Source organism: Myodes glareolus, chromosome 21 (genome assembly GCF_982192425.1).
Source record: "Myodes glareolus chromosome 21, mMyoGla1.1, whole genome shotgun sequence".
In the NCBI taxonomy this organism is placed as follows: domain Eukaryota; kingdom Metazoa; phylum Chordata; class Mammalia; order Rodentia; family Cricetidae; genus Myodes; species Myodes glareolus.
The window spans coordinates 22500982-22523427 of NC_142046.1; the positions used below are offsets into that span (position 1 = coordinate 22500982).

The window sequence follows — 22446 nt, forward strand, 5'->3', positions numbered from 1 at the left end:
CCTAGGGCTCCAGCTCTGCACAGTGATCCCTGGCTCCCGCTTCCTATCTCTGTTGTAGAGTTTTAAAAGGCTTCTTCATTCCCAGTTTTATTTGCTGGTTTATCTTGTATAGCTTTATTTCTTTCTCAGTCTTTCAAGTGACTTCAGTCTTCATTTTCTCTACTTGCATTAGTGTTCAATAGTTTTAGAGAAAATTATGTCTCTTTTTATTGAAGGATTTGTCTCCTTGAAGGTATATCCCTCCATAGGATTTATGTGGTTTCTTTATCAGTTCTTAAATCAGAAGTAGGTTGTCATTGTTCTTACATAGTACAGTATATTCAATAACATCAACAATGACAATCACAGGAGGGGAGGAGAATGGAAGGTTAGAATACTGAAGACAAGAACACAGTTCAACAGTAATGAAATATATTGCTTTAGTGTATTAAAGTTCTCCTATACGACTACAACCAACTGAATTTTGGCACAGATTTCAAAAGTGCAGATTGGAATGGGACTGATGGAGTATGTGATCAAACCGGACTCTCTAAATGTGACTGACTGTGGAGGCTGACTGAGAAGGCAAGGACAGTGGCGCTGGGCTTTGATTCTGCTGCATGGACGGACTTTGTGGGAGCCTTGTCTGTTTGGATGCTCACCTTCCTGGACCTGGGGGGAGCGGGGAGGACCTTGGACTTCCCATAGCATAGGGAACCTTGACTGCTCTTTGACCTGGAGAAGGAGGGGGAGTGGGAGGGGGAGGAGAGGAGGAGGTAGAAATTTTTAATAAAAATAAAAATAAAAAAGTGCACATTGGAGAAAGAAGATCATCTCAAACAAATGCTGTTCAGCTACATTCAGATAGATGGATTATTGTGCATCCAAACTGATTTGGTACAGGAACAGATAACTAGAAGGGAAGTACATGATTCAGTACACCTCTGAAGGAAACACTGTGAGAGAGCTACAGTCTTAGTACACAGCCAGATTGTTGGAATTCTCTGTAGACTGTTGTAGAGCCTGTTCTTTGATAAGAACAGGGATGACAAGTACGTACTGCGATAACTTGCTCATGGCCCTTTGGACTTCAGTAAGTTAATTGCAGAAGCTGAATTAGACATTGATGTCATTAAGTTTCTATAACATGTTATGTTACGTGGATATTTTTAATTTGTGATATTTTGAAAAATAGTGTCATATGTAAATATTTATCTTGTTTAGATTTCAGTTATTTTGGTTGACAGATGTTTATGGTTTAATTTATTAAAAATTTATAAAATTATTTTAACACTTCATGGGTCCCTTCATATCTAATTTTAATAATAATTTTTCTCAACTTTAAATATATTCTCTCTCTTAATTTTCTCAAAGGTTGATCAATAAATTTATTTTTTTCCTTGTAGCTAAATTACTCCAGTTTGTGAGATAATATACGAATCTTAAGCTTCTTATAAAGTGGCAATGTCTATGGAACCTACTCCATCTCTGTCTGGAGATATGTCTCCTAGCCCTGTTGCAGAAAGCTGGTGTTACACACAGGTACATGCCTTTTAAAATGCATTTGATGCTTGTTTCATAAATTTTCTGGTTATGACAAGTTTATGTAAAATGTGAAACAGTGTGACATTTTCAGTAGAAGATTAGAATGAATATTTGAATTGTGATAAGAGATTGTCATGCGTATAAAAGTGGCTTTCTGATCTCATAGGTTAAGGTAGTGAAATTTTCCTACATGTGGACTATTAATAACTTCAGCTTTTGTCGCGAAGAAATGGGTGAAGTGTTGAAGAGTTCAACATTTTCTTCTGGCCCAAATGACAAAATGAAGTGGTAAGCAATATTATTATATTTTTAACTGTATTTTTCTTACTTTTGGTTCATTGATGTTGTTGGTTCTATGGATATTAGTATAATTTTTACATTAAATTAGTCATTAATTTCTATTAAAATGGAGAAATTGAAAAAACATGGAGTTATTACAGGAGTGCTGTTGGGATATTAATTTGCAGGTGATTTCAGCATTGCCCGTCTTTTTGTTAAAATCAAATACTAAATTCCTCTAAGTGACCTCTTGTTTTATTTTAGGTGCCTGAGGGTAAACCCAAAGGGGTTAGATGATGAAAGTAAAGACTACTTGTCCTTGTATTTGCTCTTAGTCAGCTGCCCAAAAAGTGAGGTTCGAGCAAAATTCAAATTTTCCCTTCTGAATGCTAAAAGGGAAGAAACAAAAGCAATGGGTAAGTGATTGGCAAATTGGGGGAAGGAGTCTCTTTATCTACATATAGTGACTTTACCTAGAAAGTTTTGGATTATTTTCCTTCCTCAAATTTTCTTAGTCCAAAAATTTATCTGTAGCCATTATTTCATTGTGCATTTCACATTGTGAAGTTTTAGCTTCTGTAGACATAGAGAAGTACTTAAAATAATGTTAAACTAACTACTTCGAATCATAAAGTGACATTTAACTTGTCTCTTGGAAAAATAGTTGCTGTTGAAACAGTATTTCTGGTCCATGTCATTAGAAAATTTCTCCTCCCTTGCCTTCTTGCTACACAGCAATACAGAGAAGGTGGAATGGCTGTAAACTGTCACACTGAGTTGTAAATAATTGTGAATCAAAGAACCAAATAACTTCATTACACTTAAGCTTCTTAATATTTATGCTTACATATTATGTGATGTTTAAAATAGAGTATTTTAGTTAAGTCATAGCCTGATTGTATAGATAATACTATATAATGAATACTTTTTGATGAGTATCTTGTGTATTTCATAGTGTACAGTTGAGCAGTACCTAAGATGTTTGAAACGCCTTATATCGAAGTCTTTTGCAGATTATACTAAAAGCATCTTTTGCCCTGTTATGTATGAAACTATATTCCATGAGATTATTTCTAAAATCTTGGGAATGGCAAGAGGCTTTTTAGCATTCTCGCCAATTTGAAGTTTTCTGTAATTCAGCAAATTTAAATCAATAGGATGGGTTCGCCAGCAGAACTTGAAAGATTTCTTAATGAGGGCCGCACAGTGGTGGCACACGCCTTTAATCCCAGCACTCGGGAGGCAGAGGCAGCGAGATCTCTGTGCCAAACTGGTCTACAAGAGCTAGTTTCAGGACAGGCTCCAAAGCTACAGAGAAACTTTGCCTTGAAAAACAAACAAACAAAGAAACAAATAAAATTCTTAATGAATCAGAGCACCTAGTTTTAAGGGGAGAAACAGGAAATAAGATATTTTCTGAGTTTTCAAATTAGATGATGACTACTTATGCTTATGTTAGTGTGTTTTTATTTTATTTCATCTAGGCAAGCTCGCTCTGTGTGTGGGGAGGGGGAGAGAGAGAGAGAGAGAGAGACATAGTGAGAGAGAGAGACAGAGAGAGAGACAGACAAAGAGAAAATGAGTGTCTGTGTGTCTGTATATGTCCTTTCCTTCTATCAAATATGATGTCTTTGCTTAGGAGAGTCAGAAATCTTCATTTAAGTTCATTGACTGGACAAACTTTTGAGCAACAATGAAGTGGTTTGATTCTCCTTGGCACTTTATTTATACACATGGTTAATGAATCACAGTGAATATTCTATCTATGTCCTGTACATCTATATTTCTTTACCATTAAGGAAAAATGTATTTTTGATACTTGTTTTATTTAAACTTCTGTTTTCCACCAGAAAGCCAAAGAGCTTATCGATTTGTGCAGGGGAAAGACTGGGGATTTAAAAAATTCATTAGAAGGGATTTTTTGCTTGATGAAGCCAATGGTCTCTTACCAGATGACAAGCTTACACTATTCTGTGAGGTGGGTATGTTTTTATTAATAAAGAATTCCATGGTTTATTTAGTAATGTGGCAAAAATATGAACTAGATTAATACTTTTGAAATTAAAGTGATTGGTATATTTCATAAATTCTTTTGTAAATTCAGCATAAAAAGCTGACTAAAATTATCTTATAAATTAGTGTGATGTTCTGTAATTTTTATCACGTCTCTAGTTGTATAGTTATGCCTACCACATACTAAACCCTTCCTATTGAAGGAGCTGGACTTGCCTATCTTTGTTGTGTTTATTTAATATCTTCTTCATTCTGAATACTCTGATATAAGAAACCAGTTTTTAGGTTAATCTGATTCAACTTTAGTACTCATAGTTTGTTTGACTAAAAAGCATGTGAAAAACATTGGAAAACTTTCAAGTTGTTGGATTAACATCGTAAAATAGGTGTTAATATTCTAAAAAACAAATGTGAGATGTTAATGATATGCCCACATATTTTGACAAACATACATGCTTAATTTATATTCATAAAACATCATATTTTGAAAATTATGAGCATTTCCTATACCTGAAATTTACTCTTGATTTGTGTTCATTTTTCGTTTGGGTTTACTTCTGTCATTTTTATCATTGGGTAGACTTATTCGTATGAAATGATTAGATTCATTTTTGTGGAGTAAACCCAAAGGTCATATTTTCAAGATTACCAACTGCATGTCATTGTATTGTATCATACTGAAGATATTTGGAATTGAAATGAGACCATAGAGAAATACTTGCATATAGAACTATACAATTCATTTGTTTTAAATACAATTCTTTGTGTAGTTTCTTATGATTTCAAGGGAAAAAAACTGTAGCATTTGTTTACAATTAGGAGGTATTTAAGTAGTATTTTGAATAAAGTTTATACTGCTATAATAAAATAACAGATTTTATTTATAAAATAAAAGAAGTTATACTGTTCAAGTGTTTGCCTTTAATGTAACCTCTTCCAGAATTTTTAGAGTTTACCTTAATTTAAAAATGTTTTTAAACTGTTATCTTAGAATTTAATGATCTTTAAAGATTATCTGAGTAATGTATTAAAGAAAAAAACCAAGCAACAACCTGAGAGTCTTGAGTAAGTGAATGAACCATTTTTAGAAAATAATCTAAGTAATCTGTATTATAGACCTGAAATAGTGTTTGATAATAGGTATTTTTTGAGTGTATGTACTGGAACCTAGACAATTAATAAATTCAGAATTAAGGCTGAAATTAATTTTAGGATTATTCAAGTATACATTTTGAATTTTGTTATTTCTATGCTAAATAATATTTCTGGTGACTCATAGAATGTATGATGACACATGGTTTTAAGTTGGTAATGATCAGATCCCATTTTTATCACTAGCCCAGACATGATCTCTTGGACACTAGGGCATAGGTGGGCAAAAATCACCTTTAAAACAACATTCTTTGTGCCCTCCATCATTCCTTCCATTCCTCTCACGGATGCCCTTCCTTCTACAGCATCTCCACACTGCTTGCAGAAGAGGAGGAAGCATTGCACTGCCCTCCCTAGAGAACTGGCGCCTCCCCCTCCACTGCAAGTGGTGCTGTAGACAGGTAAGGCAGCTGGGTGCTACCTGTTTTTACACAAGACATAGCTAAGTCTTGCAGTTTGTGTAGTGGCTCATGTGGCAAGAGTTAGATGAGAATTTCCAACAGTGTAAACCGTTCTACTTCTTTTTTCCAAGCAATGGAACAAGTGAGACTTGAGAGTAAGTTAGAGAAAGGGAACACGGGTCAGACTCGTTCATCTTTTGAAACTTTAAAAATTTTAAATTTTCTTGATAGTATACAGATCTATGGTATTGCTTGATAAACAGAGAAATATATGTATAGCTAAAATATATGAGAAGCTTTTCATAAAGCTAACCTCATTCTTTCTAAAGGACATATTTAAAGAAAACAATAAAACCTTTTCCTTTTTATGAAGTATCAGATTGACTTGACTGTTTAAAACACGGTAATAAGTGGAAGATGGGTTTTGTTTTCTGAACTCTTAGCTGTGAGAAATGAAAACGTGACTACCCTCTTGCCGTCACCAGAACTTTTAAAATGGCTATTGAAAGGTGCAAACTCTTATTATCTACCTATTCTAGGAGATACATTAAACTGGACTTTTAAAAGTTTCTGCCTTTGTAGTGAGTATAGAGTAAGCAAGTGGTTGATTAGAGAGACAGCATTGTAGTCCTTTGTGGCTTTAGTAGCATCTTGCTTTTAGGATGGCTTTTAGAGGGTTCAGGTTTTTAAAAAGTAGAACCAGTATTGTCTTCAGTTCCACAGAAGAGAAGAACTAGATTTGTTAGCTAGATGCACATTCACTTATCCTGCTCAAACATTCTTCTTTGTTTTCTGCTATATCCTTAAGGTGAATCAGTGGCAAGATTCACCAGTAAGAGAACTGTCCTGTTTATTAAGTCAGTGAAAATCTCAGCCTTCTTCCTGAATTTTTCTCTCTAGGTTCCATAAATAAAGTTCTCAATATTTTTATCATTTCAAATTTTAGATATCAGAATAATGAACCCATCACTTCTCAATTTTAATTAGGTCATTAATTTCCATCTGAATTGAAATGTGTCATTGCTTTGATAGCACTAGGTAGGTATAAGAGGAATACAAGTCCTTTAATAATGATTGTTTACACAGAATGCAGCTGTGCTTCACATCTATGATGATAACGTCTGTTTTCTTTCATTCTTAGTTATATCTATCTCTGTCATCTATTTATTGAGTGTTTTCCGTATACTTTTTACATTAAATATATTATCTTGGGGCGCAAAAAAATGATTCAGTGGGTAAAATCACTTGCCACGCGCATGCCTGATTACTAGAACCCACGTAAAAAGTCAGATATGGTGGCATGTACCTGTGGTCCAGCACTTCTATAACAAATGAAAGTCTGAGATAGGAGAATCAGACCAAAATTTGTGGTCTATCTTGAAACAACTTGACTACAAGACCGACTCAATCTCAGAAACAGGTAGAAGGAGAGAGTTTACTTCCTAAAGTTTTCCTCTGACTGCCACATTGGTAGTATGATGCTTGTGCACTCGCAGCACACACACACACACACACACACACACACACACACACACACACACAATTATAAATCTTTTCCTAAATCAGATATTACCATGCTGTTTTATAACTGCTATGTAGTTTATGTAGGTTAATAAACAGATCCAGTTCTCTACCTAAAAATTTCAAGAGTAATGCTTAATAAAAGCAATTAAATACATCATATACTAAAAAAATTCCTAAATAAACCCTGAGTATTTATTTATATCAGTATTTATTACATTCCATGTGTATCATTAACTTCTGATCTACTGATATATAATAAAATAGGACAATCAAGTAAAGACCAGGGAAGTATTTTTTGTCTCCTTGAAGTTACTAAAATTTTAGATAATTTGAATGATGGAAGTCTTAAAATAGGACACTTACTATTGACTTTGTATGCATAATAGCTTGGCCCCCATATTTATAGTACCTTCTCATAAAATTGTAATAAATACCTTTGATCAGAATTGTTATAAGGAAAGATAAGCACCTGGGTATCTCTTCCCTGCCTGCTCAGTGTTGAGATTACACTTGGTACTGTAATTTTTTTTTTTTTACATCGGGGCTAGAGATCAGATTCTGGTCCTAATGTTTGTATAGCAGACAGTTTACCGCCTAAATCATCCCCAAAGCCTAATGTGTGTATCCTTAAATTATACTTTCAAGAAATGAATTAAATTATCTATTGCTTTATGACAAATGTTCCCAATATTTAGCACTCAAAAGCATAACTAAAATATTGTATGTAAGTTAATTTTTAAAAATTATTCATTTGCTCTAAATTATTTGCTTTGCTAGTTGAAATACTTCTTTTTTGTTGTCATTTATTGTAATATGAATTTTTCAGCATAATGTTATGGAGTGCTTTCTTTTAAAGATGATGTGAAAGTTGCAAGATTTGATTCAGTAAACAATGATCTTTAATGGGATCTACATAAAAGCAGTGTCACAGTTATCCCAGCTCTTTACTTATGATTTCACAGATAAATGAGGGGCCTACAATTTGAACTAAAGTACATTTGTACTTAACTCATTTTTTCTTTTCATAAAATATTATGAACTTTGATAATTGCAGTCACTTTTGTGGCTAAAAGTTTTAAATCAATTTTAGCAGATATTTAAATCAATTCTACTGATTTTGAAACTTGAAATTAAGTTACCCAATTTTATTTTTATATTTGTTTTATTTCATTAATGTGTGTGGGGGTTTTGCATCTGTGTCTCCCTACCAACAGAGTGCCTTTTGCCCAGGGAGACCAGAAAACAGTGTTGTATCCCACGGGGTTGCAAGTGGTTGAGGATGTCCATGTCCGTGCTGGGAATCAAACCTAGGTCATTTGGAAAAGGAGGCAGTGCTCTTAACTGTTGAGTCAATTCTCCAACCCCAAATTTCCAATTTCCGTATAATAATAGTTGTATGTCCCTGAAAACCATACAGATTGTATGTATAATACAGTGAATTGTTAATACAATGATCTGTAAGTGAGAAGCAACAGCAGAATTTACTCTACAGAAGTCAGCTTGCCAAGTTTGATGATGATATTGTAGAGTTTCTATTAGGAAATAATTTTGTGATTGTAATAATTTAACTTTTTAATCAATTGATTAGCCATTTACTTTTATATACACTGGCACTATTGAAAAAATATTTAGGTTATTTTTAAGTTTCTATGCTTTTCTCATTTACTAATTTATTTAAAAGGGTACTAGGATTTTTGGTCAATAATGTATTGAGTTAACCACGGTACTTCAACTTAAAAATATTAAATGTACACACAGTAACTGACTATTTAAAATACTGTATGAAAATATTTTCCTTGTTTTCTTCTTTATTAGGTGAGTGTGGTTCAGGATTCAGTAAATGTATCAGGATATACTAATACAAACACTTTGAAGGTACCAGAATGTCGACTAGCAGAAGACTTAGGTAATCTCTGGGAAAACACAAGATTTACAGATTGCTGCTTTTTTGTGAGAGGAAAAGAATTCAAAGCTCATAAGTCTGTGCTTGCAGGTATCTTTTCCTTTGGATAATATAATATTTTAAAAATAAATTTGTGCATTAAGTAATGGTGTTTATTCTTGTTACAGCTCGATCTCCAGTTTTCAGTGCAATGTTTGAACATGAAATGGAAGAATGCAAAAAGGTAAATGTTGTTAAAATGTTATTAATTTGTATACATGTGTAATGATAGAGTACACATATCAAAAATATCTGTGCATGTTCTTGTTCTCAAGTTATATCAGGGAAGAACATTAGAAACCACAGAACTGGGGAAAATGTGTTCTGAAATAAAACAGTAGATACCTATCAATATTAATGCTCCCTGAACATTCTAAGTAACAGCTATTTTGATGTTCTCATTGCTAGAGCACTTGCCTCTATGCAGAAAGCCTTGTGTTTCATCCTTAAGGAGAGAAAGGGAGGAGAAGGAACCACACTGGAATATTGTTGAGTAATTTCTGGCTTCTGTGATATACTTTAGCCACCCATTTTGGAGTACCTATGTTCACACATTTATAGCCAATCATAGGCTTTGTGGAGCTTTTTTCTTTATGTCATTGTTTTTGATTATCTTTTCACCTACTTCTCTGTATTCTCTAACTTGTTCTTCATGAAAGTAAAATTTTCCATTCCTAGTATTTCCTCTCTCTACTTTCATAGCACATGCTTTCTGCTGCCCTCCCCCTCCATTTAGGCCTGTAGTTTGTTCCACTTCCACTAATGGACCCTTTCTATAGTCTCTCTAAGTTAAACATCACAGTCTAAGAATTCAAAGCTAGAATCCTGAGAGAGACCATGGGGAGTTTTTCTGTCTAAGACTTGCTTACTTCTTTTAATATATGGCATTTTCCAGATCCATCTGTTTATAATTTCATTTTTCTTGCACCTGATTAAAATTCCAAATTGTATGTTTACCACATTTTCATTATCTGCTCATCAGCTGATGGGCCCTCCAGGTTGCTTACATTGCCTGACTATTTTGAAGAGAGTAGCAATGAACATGGATGTATAAGTTTCTCTGTAGCCAGGTATATATTCTTTGTATATATTCCCAGGAGTGGTACAGCTGGGTCATGTGGCAGACCAGTTAGTTATATTAGGGTTTGTTTTGTTTGTTTGTTTGTTCGTTTGTTTGGAAGCATCCACACAGATTTTCATAGTGGTTGTATCAGTTTGGTCTCCCACCAGAAGTGAAAAAGGGTTCCATTTTCCTCACATCTTCAACATATTTTCTTTTGTTTCCATAGTAGCCATTATGAATGGGGTAAGATGGTATCTCAAAGGAGTTTTAATTTTATCGTTTCAATGGCTGATGTTGACCACTGCTTCTATTAGTCATTTGTGTTTCTTCTTTTAAGAGTTCTCTGCTCTAAAGCATGGCACATTTTAATTGGGTTGTTTGTTTCAATTTTTAGGTTTTTTTTTAACTTTTTTTTACATTCTAACTCTAAATTAGATGTAAAGCTGTTAAAGATTTTCTCCAATTCTGTAGACTGTGTCTTTGCTTGATACTTTCCTTCCATGTATAGAAATGTTTGGTGCAGTTACTTGTTGATTGATGGCATTATTTCCTGAGTAACCAGGGTCCTATTTATACAGTCTTTTCTTGCATCTACATATTGTAGTATCTTTCTTACTTCTTCATCTAGACATTTCATAAATTCACATTTTATGTTGAGATCCTTGATTCCCTGAAGTGTGTGTTCTCCTGTATGTTTCCTACACCACTTTTCCTTCCTCCCTCAAACAAGGTTATAAAGCAGGGTCTAGTTTCAGTCTTCTGCATGTAGATATCAATTTTCCCAGCATCACTTATTATACATGTTTGTTCCAATATGTTTTTGGCAACTTTGTCAAATATCAGATATCTGTGGAACATAGACCTGCAAAAGGGGACTGTGCCATTTATTTTCCGGCCACCCAGACCCAAGTACTCACACAAAAGCTATATTAATTACACACTGTTTGACTAATGGCTCTGACATATTTCTTGCTAGCTCTTACATCTTAAATTAACCTGTAATTCTTGTCCATGTGCAGCTGCATGGCTTGGTACCTTTTATCAGTGAGGTGCTCTTATCTTGCTACCTCTGCATCTGGCTGGTAACTGTGTCTCTGCCGAGACAGAACATTTGAAAACTTTAGAACAAAAATTCATAAGCTTACCATATGATAATACTTAACATGTTTTCTCTATCCATGTATTTACTTTCTGACTGATCATAGCTCTTATAAAATAAACATATGCTTTCATTGTTAGAATTACCTGTACTGTGGTTTGGATGATTAAGTTACTACAGATTACTTAACTTTGATTTAAAAATAGAATTTGAAAATGTTAATATATGTTTTTTTGATCACTATCAAAGATTTGTGTGGATTCACATATGTACCCATTCCTAGTTTGTGTGTGTGTGTTTGTGTGTATTGTTGTTCTTTGTTTTTATTACTAGAATCTAGTGAAAATAAATAAACCATATGGATTCACATATATGTACCTGTTCCTATTTTTTATGTGTTACTTTCAACAATAGAATCGCGTGGAAATAAATGATTTAGACCCTGAAGTTTTTAAAGAAATGATGAGATTCGTTTACACAGGAAAAGCACCAAATCTGGATCAAATGGCTGACAGCTTGTTGGCAGCTGCAGACAAAGTAAGTGATTGTATTTTAATGACCAAACAGCAGCCCCACACACTTTACACTTATAGAGGCTGGCATACATAAAAACTCTAAAAACTTTTGACATAACTTAGTGTTGCTATTTGTAAATAACTTAAAGACTTTATGACATAGCATAAAGTAGGATGCTATGGACATAACATTGTCTATAAGATCTACATGATACGAAAGTATGCGGGGCCTAGAAATGAGTCCATACTATATTATTAACATAGCTTTCAGTGGTCATTCTTCAAGACTCAGTCGTGTCAAAGTAAATAGTGTGTGATAAAAGCCAAGTGTGAAGTACTAGAAAAGAAAATGAGTTTTTACAGTAGGTAGCTGGTGTGCACTTGTGTGCAAACAAACACATGCACATAAACACATGCACACACAGATTTGTGTCGAGTGGGAAGAGAGATACTCATATTTAATGCCCTATGACCTAACATGAAGAAGGTCTGAACTATAAGCAGTGCTGTGCATGAATCTGCAAATAGTCACATTGAATTGCAGTGCTAGATGATGAGTACATAATGTGTGATTATATTTGTAAAAATAACTTCAGAAAATGCAAGCTAATTTCTCAGTAGCACATCATAAATATTGCCTGGAATGGTGTGGGGATGAAAGACTTTAAAGGGTATATTTACTCTTTTCAGTAGATGATGGGTTTACAGTGGATATTAAATCATCAAAGTAAAATCTTTAACTGGATACTGTGTATTTTATAATAGTCATTAAACCTCAATACAACTACTAATACTGCAGCTTTATATTAAGAACTGCAAAATTAGTGGTTATTAATATTTACTTAGCTTTCAATTAAATCACTCAAGATTGAATAGTGAAAAAATTAATATGTGATACATGCAGAGTCTGAAGTAGTAGAAAGGAGAATGAATTGTTACAGTAGTTAGCTGGTGGCACGTGTGAGCAGGAAGCAGGAGAGCATTCCGGACAACCACTACTTCTGTAGTTTAGTATTTTCACACTTAATAGGCGGGTAGCTAGCTAAACCATAGTAACTATTGTCTCCTGGTAGTCAGGATGCCCTTCAGTGGTCTGAAGCGGGGCTTGGGTTCTCCACATGAAATAAGAAATTGAGATTTTAGGGCACTTTTTACTATGGTACATACACTCACCAGTGAAGATCTAATATACAGGGAATTTAAAACAAGGCCATCTTGGCTCTAGACCATGCACAGAATGGTGAGATGAACTGAAGGTGCTACCTAGAAGAAGAAAGTTAAAAATAATGTCATAAGACTGTAAAAACTGTAAAAATCCACAGTACAAAATCTTGCAGACTGCTGTTCTGCTTCTCCTACCTAAGCACAGGCCCACTCAGGTCTCTTTGAAATAGGCTTACTACTTTGCTTTCTTTTACTAAATAAAATACAGCTTAAATTTTCTCTCAACTGAGTTCTTTTCTTTGAGAAGACAAGAAATGTTTACTTGACCATGTACTCTTTAGGATAACTGAGTACTAAGATAGCTGTCTTACAAAAATCCTACATTAAAATCCACTATATTTTGCACTAATGATTTCTAAAGCAAATTAGTGTTTCTCCTAAATGTATTCATTTACATTGTCCTCATAAGCTAAAGCAGTGGTTTATTTATTTGAAAATAGCATTAGTCCAAACCAAATTTTCTTGAGCTTTATCTGCTTAGTTACAACAGGTACTTAGACCCTAAATAACTGAAATAAATGTTTAATGATTATGTTTTTCTTTTGGGTAGTATGCACTGGAACGGCTGAAGGTCATGTGTGAAGAAGCTTTGTGTAGTAGCCTCTCAGTAGAAAATGTTGCTGATACCCTTGTCCTTGCAGATTTGCACAGTGCAGAACAGTTGAAAGCCCAGGCAATAGACTTTATTAATAGGTAAGCTACACTTGAATTTCATTGCCTGTGACACATTTAGCATTTCTTCAGTGGGCTTTTCTTAAACCCTGTTTAAATTTTCAATGCAGGTGCAGTGTACTTCGACAACTGGGATGTAAGGATGGGAAGAACTGGAATAACAAGTAAGATGACATCAGCTCAGTCTGCATGAGTTCAGTGACGTGTTTGTATCGTCTTTTGTCGTGAACAATAAGTGTGACTCCTGATGAAACTAACTGCCAGTTATGGGAAAAAAAGTAACTTGACTGATTTTGGTGAATTTCTTGTAGTTTGACTTTTCAGCCAAACGGATGGGTGCTCTTAATTTCTTGAATACATGCACAAATGTCATATAGTGTACAGCTTAGTACAAGCATTATGAGAATTGCTAGAAATCTGGCATCTGTCCTCTCAGAAAGCATTCAGGAAGACTGCATCCTCAGGATTTTCCTTGGAAGTTGTTAATTTTTCTTGCTGATTTTAATAATGCTTTTTGATGGAACCCTGGATTTCACATGCTACACAGGGACTCTACCACAGAGCTACCTGAATTTTAACAATTTTTGAAATTTAATTTTGAGACAAGATCTTGGTAAATTTTCTAGAATAGGTTCAGATTTGACTCTTCCTGTTCCAGTCTTAAATAGTGAGACTAGAAGGACTCACAGGTCCATGAAACTCATTTACTTATTTGTTTGTTTGTTACGCATTTGCTTATTTTTGAATCAAGGTCTTGCTGTGCATTCTAGACTATCATCACTCTCAGAGACTTGCTGCTTAAGAGCTAACTTGCTACTATTTAGATCAACCAAACACCTTACATTATACTTTAAGCTGCCTGATATTGTAAATCAGTAGCATGTTTATTGCTCAGAGGTTGGGGGATTGCTAAATCCTGCTGATTCTAGATCAAATGTGCAAAGTATTAGAAGTAATCTTTAATTTTTTTCTTCTCTTATTTATAGAGTATTCTTTGTAATTATTTGAGCTAGCAAAAGGAAGAATTGATGAATTAAAGATTTCTTTGTAAAGTTTTAATTAGTTTTACCCATAAACTCCTAAATTTTACTACTTTTGAAAATTATCAAAAGCTGACATACTGAGTTAGAGGCCACTATGTGATATTTATAACAAAATACATTATTGCAAGGGGTGGGGGATAGTTGATAAAAGATAATTTAAAAGGGGCAGTATTAAAGATAGTCATTTACTTAACTTTTTCCCATTGCATTTGTCTGTTAGTTTCATATTAGTTTGTAAATTTTGTTTTCCCAAAGTATAGCATTTTTCTGTTTTTGTTTTTTTTTTAAGTCTGTGGGAGTCCTGTTTACTGCCCAGTGTGTGACTCCACAGGGTTATCAGGGTATGAAGTTAACATAGTGCATTAGCAGCAATGGCTGTCTTTGATCTTTATTGCATAGCTTTAGTTTTAGTTTTTCAAGATTTATTTACTCTGTTAAGAAAATAAGTCATACAACTTTTCTTCTATTAGAATAAGAGGTGATTATACATTTTGGTGTTATGTGCAGTTCCGTAAATACTTACTGAATCATTAAAAGAAAAGTTTAAAGTAAATTAATAAGTAGCAATGTGATCCTAAACAACTAGTTAAAATTTTAAACAATGATGGCATAGTAGTAAATGCTGGGCAAAGAATAGTAGTTTGTTGATATCAGCTACTGTTAGTTCAATACACTTAGCGTTCACTATATTTTGAGCACTTCTTTAAAGAACTGCATATAAAATGACATTTGATAAAAATCTCTTTGTTTTTAAGAAATTGATCTAATGGAGGTAGATGCACACATATGTACCCCTGTATTTTAAAATGGCAGTGATAGAAGATATGTATAGATATTTGACTAAGCCATGGGGATTAGGAATGGCTTCAAAGATCAGGCAGAACTTCATTTCAAAACATGAATCAAAGGAAACAGAAGGAAATAGCAGAAATGACGGACTGAAAGGGGTTACACGAAACAAGTATATAGCCCTGTATAGAGATGCATGATTATCTGTTTACTGAATTTCCAGTACAGAGAATTGCTCAGTACAGAGAATGTGGAGGCAAGCATAGCAGATGTTTCCCCTCTATGCAAGTAGTTTATGGTGTATAGCAGATTGATTAAGCAAGTAATTGCAATGAATTATGGAATCTAGCTTCATTTATACTATAGAAAAACAGAGTAAAGGGTGTGCGAAGTAGGTGGATAGTGAATAAAAGCTAGAGAAAGCAAGCAAAGATCAGATCCTTAAAAGAGTGTAACATTAGGACTTTTGACAGTGTCGTGAAGAATAATGAATCTCCAGTAATGGTTAATGCCTCTGATTGAACATGATAACCTTTCCATTCTTAGCATTGTTTCTGCAGATTGACGGATGGGCAAAGGGAAGTTGAATAATGTAATAGAGCGAAGAAAAGGATAAAGAACTAATGTTTTCCTTTTCCAGTTACTCTGATTTCTCACTGAGAACATGTTATGCATAAAGGACACAGTAAATGAAATAGTAACAGTAACTGGAGCATAAAAGTGGAATGGAAAGCAAGAAAGAGGATGGAACCACATTTGTGTGTGAGGCGGGGGTTCAAAACAGGGTTTCACTGTAGCTTTGGAGCCTGTCCTTGAACTCACTCAATAGACAAGATTGGCCTTAAACTCACAGATACCCACTTGCCTCAGCCTCCTGAGTGCTGGGATTAAAGGTGTGCCCTACTACCTCCCTGAACATTTCTTATTTTTAAACCTTAAATATAGGGAAAGGGAAGGGTAGAGTATGGTATAATAGAGTCTTGTTCCTGTTGCTATAGGAGCGTTATGGAAGCTGCAGTAAGAGACATGAGATTAAAGACAAAAATTAGGAGAATGTGATAATGATCCAGTTGTGAAATTGTGAGGATTTATTTATGATTCTTGATGACTTTTGGAATTAAAATGTTACTTTGATGCTTAATTAGAGGACTGGTTCTAGGATAACTCCCAGATATTTAAATTAAATCACCGAGCAATGGTGAAAGCTTCAGCCAAAATGAAGGATAAACAGTCTGAGACTTCAGGAGAAAGATGATGAGCGTGGCAGTGCTGAATCTGTGAGACTCGAGGCTCATTCAGATAAAAAAAGAGCAGATGATTAATGATGAATCTTGTGGGGAAGCACTAGGATTTAACTTATCAGTATCTATCGACTGAGTGTGATCATTAAAAATGTAACAAATTGTAACATGAGGAGGCCTGTTTGTTTGTTGGGGTTTTTGTCCTGCCCTGTTCCCCCAGCTCTTTAGCCCCAAAGTAAAATCACATAAGAGATCTCTATAAGTTATAATGCTGATTGGCCCGTTAGGTCAGGCTTCTTACTGGCTAACTCTCACATCTTAATTAACCCATTTTTCTGCTCTATGTTAGCCATGTGGCTCAGTACCTTTTTCAGTGGGGCAGATCACATCCTGCTGCTTTGGTGATCTGGGCAGGAGTGGGAGGAATCAACTTCCTCCCCCCCAGAATTTTCCTGCTCTCTTTGCATCATTTCCACTTTCTGTCTGGTTTTTCCGCCTGCACCTCCTGCCTGGCCAATCAGCATTTATTTAAAACATGATTGACAGAATACAGACAATTCTCCCGCACCAACAAATAGATGAGGGAAAATACATAGTGTAGTGAGAGGAAAAGAGTGTAAGTGAAAACCTGGAACTCTAAAGAAGACCTGTAGGAGGTAAGAAGAAAATAGATCATCAAGTACTTGGAATTGAAATTGTTAACAGTGAGTGGAGAGCTGTGAGAACAAGTACACATTCCCAGGTTTCAAACATGAAGACAAACCTTTTCAGTTTTGACAGAAATAATAAGTTCAAGATAATGTTTTTAAGAATTCAGATGAATGTTTGGAAAGAGGTAGAACATTATCTAAAATTCAAAATTGACAAATTAAAAAAAGATAAGCAAGCAAAAGTGATAACTCAACAATGCATTTGCAAAGTATTCTTTTAGTAAACATCACTTAATCTTCTATTTCAGCCAAGCAACTGACATTATGGAAACACCAGGGTGGAAGTCCATGATTCAGTCTCATCCTCACTTAGTGGCAGAAGCCTTCCGAGCACTAGCGTCTGCACAGTGTCCACAGTTTGGTATTCCACGCAAACGACTAAAGCAGTCTTGAGTCTTCCACGGACAGTAGGAAATTTGATTGCCTTTACTCCGCAGGTCCAAAAGGAGTCCAATAGAAACCATAAGCCACAGTTGCTCCTGTCTCTTGTCCACAGAATAGAAGCTGGAAAAGCTTAGTACTTTCTTTCAGGTGGATAATTTGTGGTTTCTACTTCAGCTTTAAATCAGACTGATTAATTCACTTCAAGGCCTTAAATTATCTTCAGACTTCTCTTGTTCATATAGTAGTTTAATTTTTTTATTGTGCCTTGTCAGTTTGCCAAGGCTTTGCAGGATTGCACTAGCTCCACAATGCAGTAGTATTGATGACTGAAGACACTGAGTTTGAAAAGGATCTTCCATTATTTTAGAAACAAAAGAATTTTATAGGTTTTGTTCTATGCAATCTCCAAGTTTAAAACTAGGTTCTCCTGGATTTGGAGATTGCCAAAGGCGCCTCCAGTCTCAGTTCTGTTGACACTAAAGAGCCTGTTATTGTTGAGGTAAGTGATGGCCATGCACTGCTCTGGTTAATTTATTTTTCATTTCAATGGGCAGATAAGCCATGAGTTGACCTAAACTTTTAGTTAAATTTTTGGTGTTTAGCTCTATATCAATTGCTCAAGAAACTGGTTTTATGTGCATTTTCAATGATTGAGAAATGATTTGAAGTTAAGATTTCAATAAGAAAAAAAGCATGGTTTTTGCTAATGTTTTACATTTCTATTGATTTATAGCTGAAAGAATAATTCAATAGATGTTAAAATGAGGATGACCAAATGTACATTTCATGAGTGGGCCAATTAAGAAAGATACATATATATACATATATATATATATATGCACTTTTAATGTGTAATTTTTCTATGATGAATGGTACATATATATTTTTCTTTTGACAGGATTGATAAGATAGAATTATGTTTTAACATTTGAAAGTTTATATGACACACGGAGCCCACTTGGATGTTTGTGATAATGCGTAAAAATATGCTTGATTATAGATAAATTGATTTGGGCTTCGAATAGTCATTATTGAATTTATTACTGTTGTACCACACTTTGGAAAAGGCACTTAACAATAAATGAGTCCTGTACAATCTGTTTCCTTTAAACAATGAGTGGATAACGTTTGCCTGTAGGAGATGTGTGGGAAAGTAGGGAGCTCTCCAAAAGTGTTTGCAGCCACTCTAGAAGATGTTTTCCCCCTTGTTTTCTCCTGCCAGTTCATAACTAACTTGTAGATTGCTAAAATTTTGCATAATGTGAACAGAAAAACTATATCAATTTTTTATGAGCCAGTTCTTTATTATGAGCTTAGCTTTAAATACCCAGATGTTTGGAGATTGATAGTTGTGAGATGTGTTCTGATGCATTGTCCTAAAGAAGAAGTGGTCACTGTCAGATCATATATGACTAAAGCATGATAGTGTGCTTCCTACGCAAAGACAGAGAATGTTACTAGAAAAACAGGTGCATATGCCTGTATGTTTGCATATATAGCTTTATTACCCATATTCAAATTCGTGTAATTCGTTTATTAAAATTCAGAACAAAGAAATTGAGCTTATGGTTTTAAAATATACTCTATTTTTTACTATAGCTTTATTGGATGTTAATGTAAGTATTCCTAAAATACTTACATTGATAAAATGTCTAATAAGCATAGTTCTCAAGAGCAAATAAGCAAAGATCATATTTTTAGATATTTTAGTTTGCATCTTTGTTAAGTTAAAATGCAACAAATTATTTGTCATAGAAGAAAAGTTTTTCAGCTGATAGTGGGCTTCACCCTGTATAAGAGAATCATGACAAGCAAAAATTTACTCCCTTTATTTCATCATAGTATGAAGCCTGTTCCATTAGCATTGTACATACATACATACATACATACATACATACACTTTTAATACAAGATTTTCCCATCCTCTTACTAAAAAATAAAGATTCCACTCAGCTGTGAAATATATTGTCACATATAAAAATACTGAAGTCTATATTTGGCACATTGTAATCTGATTCTCATTAATTTGGTCTACATTTCTAAACATAATGAAATCAGTAGTAATACCATATAGTGATCATTATAAATGTTTATTGATAATCTTAAGGATTTCCTTATAAAGATTCTTGTTTTTAGTTTGCTAACATACTTTGTACCAAAAATGTCAAACACTGTGCTCTACAAATATCAATGTTACCTGCAATGTCCACTTTTGTGGCGATACAATGCCTGCCATTATCCTCACAGAGTCATACAGTGTTTATTTTTATATGCATATTTTAGTAGCATAGGTTCTTGAGTCAGTGATGAAAGCTGCTAATATATTCTTATCGGAGTGGCATTGTAACATTTCACCCACCTACTTCGCTCATTTTTAAATTATATAAAACTTGGTCAAAATAGGTACGGATTCTGTCTAATGCGATCTTTGTCTTACAAGTTACCAGTTTGTTCCTGTTAGAGCTCTAGTCACCTAAACAAAGCTTTCCTCAGAACGCAAGGAGTGGTTCTAAATATTGCAATTCAAAAATGTAGCCATTGGAAAACTGTTCTTTAGACTAAGATTTAGAAATACTGTTATTTGTGCCTTTTTCATTTTTTACTTTTAATGTGTTTTGATATTTGAGCACAAATATGAAGGTGCCATAAGATGGCTTGCTGATGTTACCTCCTTAAACACTTGTGTGTCACTGTCTTCAGATAGCTGTTGGAGAACCTTGAATGAAATGTGGTCATTTATATGAGGTCTGTGTGTGTTTGTGTCTGTATTCCCTTGGGCTGTGTGTAATACGTTTAAGACTGAATTCATGAATATAGGACTTAGTTATATATGCTGAAAGTTCAGATAAATTGATGTGTCTCATTTTAGTGTGTTTTATTTGAGAAGACAGTGGATTTCCAGAAGACAGTGTAATCCTCAAAAATGTGACCAGCATTCTGCATGATAAAATAGGAAAACTGCTGGTTTAGGATGTCAAATATGATTAAGTTTTAAAATAATGACTTTAAATATCTTAAAATTGTCATGAGCATTACTGTTTTACTTTTTAACAAGACCTAATTGAAACTTTAATTTGTCAAAAACTTTAATTTGCCCGTTTAAAATTTTGTATATAAACTCTAAAGAGAATTTTTATATAAAATTATAGATAAGGGCTTTGAGAGTGGCTCAGTGGTAGAGTGATCAACATTTGTGATCCCTAGGTTGGATCCATAGCACCACCAACACACGCACACACACACACAAAATGAGGATTCAAAGATAGTATTCATTGTTAGAAAAATGCAGTGAAGACTTGTGTAAGCTTCATGAAAATCCAGCTCAGCAAGTTTATTAAAAGCCACATAATTTAAGAGGTAAACTAACCTGACTCGGACGTGCCTGGGTGAGTGAGTGAGTTGTTTCAGTGTTCTCAGAGTATAAATACAGCACTTTCAGCACACATGAGAATATTTTGCAAACCTTTTTATATAGAGATTGTGAGCTCCAGTTTAAGTGTTCATGGAATGATGTAAATGTTAGGTCTAGCTGAACAAATACTGAGTGCCTCAATGCAAGACTTCTTTACTAGGAATAAGAGATCACACTGTATCTTCTGTTGTTGTATGTGAACTTTGTGTCTGAGAAGGAATACTTATATTTAAATATTTTCCTGTTAGTAAAGCTTATTGTATACTATAATCTAGTCAATTTTGCATTGCTTAAAAATGAATTGAGCCCATTTATGGAAATAAAGTTCTGCTAAAGTTATTTAATTATTAGTTCTGAAGGAAGTTGACTTCCTTCAAGATTCAGATATATAAACATTTAACTTTTTGGCCTTTATTTAATCAGTTGGTGTTTTATGATGAGATCCATACTATTTGTGTCTTGATGTTGGAAATAGATTTTGTGTTTCAGCACGTTGAGTTAAAATAAAATTGTTACTACTTATTCAGAATTAATTGGCTTGTTTGGGTTTCTTTGCGTCTTCTCAAAAAGGTCTGCTTTAGCATGAAAATTTAAATTTCACATACTGTGTGACTTCTACATAGGGAAACTTGTATTTTTGATAGTTTTAAATATTTGCTATTATTAAAAAACAGGCTTAGACAGCATAGTCTTAAAACAGCTCACTAAGAGTAACAAAGTGCTTCACGGTATCACCTATAAGTACACCATGGGAAACTTCTCATATACCCACCACATGGTGTATGCATGCACATACACTAAGTCCTTATTAGGATTATAAAATAGAACATTTTCCATACGTGTGTAATCAAATAAGATACCGAGGTTGGAATCCAGACTCAAAAATAAACTCAAAAGAACCTTTCACTCATACACTGCTGCAGTCAACCTGCTGGAGAATGTTGAGATGAATATTCTGTATTTAGGACCTCAGAGGAGTCCTAAAAGACCAGAAATTGTATCTGCTTTGTTCATACTTTTTAAAAAATTGTATCTTTTATTTTTGTGAGATTATAGTATTATTATATTTATCCCTTACCTTTAGTCACTCAGATCTCTCCATTCTGGTTTTCAAATTAATAACCTTCTTTGCCATGAATTGTTTATGCATATGTGTATGGGCGATTGGAGTGGGGGTGTTTTATGAATACATAAATACAGCCTCCTTAGTCTGTTTGATGTTACCTCTATGTACTATACACGTTTTCAGGGATGACCATTTGGTATTGAATAACCAATTGGAGTGCTCTTGCTGGTAGAAGACACTTTCCTTAGTTTCAGTAGTATTTCGTGTTGGGGTTGAGGGCTTCAGGGCTCTACCCCTACCTTACCCACCATCAGTCATATTATCATGTCTGTTGTTCTTGTTCAGCTTTTGCCTAAGCAGTCTTGTTGGTGAGATTTGAAGGGCCTAGCTTCT

General features: G+C 34.3%; 1 protein-coding gene across 4 annotated transcripts in view; it reads left to right on the plus strand.

The window, feature by feature from the left end:
* Positions 1–21516, plus strand: part of Spopl (speckle type BTB/POZ protein like) — a 52187-nt gene extending 30671 nt beyond the window's left edge. The window contains exons 2-12 of one of the 4 annotated variants that reach the window (XM_085681201.2): positions 1386–1521; positions 1691–1812; positions 2068–2219; positions 3654–3781; positions 5274–5369; positions 8709–8799; positions 8964–9019; positions 11412–11534; positions 13287–13429; positions 13519–13572; positions 17440–21516. In XM_085681201.2, the coding sequence (XP_085537327.1) occupies positions 1444–1521; positions 1691–1812; positions 2068–2219; positions 3654–3781; positions 5274–5369; positions 8709–8799; positions 8964–9019; positions 11412–11534; positions 13287–13429; positions 13519–13572; positions 17440–17584 (1188 nt within the window). In that variant the 5' untranslated portion in view covers positions 1386–1443 and the 3' untranslated portion in view covers positions 17585–21516. Of the gene's footprint in view, positions 1–1385; positions 1522–1690; positions 1813–2067; positions 2220–3653; positions 3782–5273; positions 5370–8708; positions 8887–8963; positions 9020–11411; positions 11535–13286; positions 13430–13518; positions 13573–17439 lie in introns of all 4 variants that reach the window. The other 3 variants (XM_085681200.2, XM_085681203.2, XM_085681202.2) reach the window with 3 other exon arrangements.
* The last annotated feature ends 930 nt before the right edge of the window (positions 21517–22446 follow it).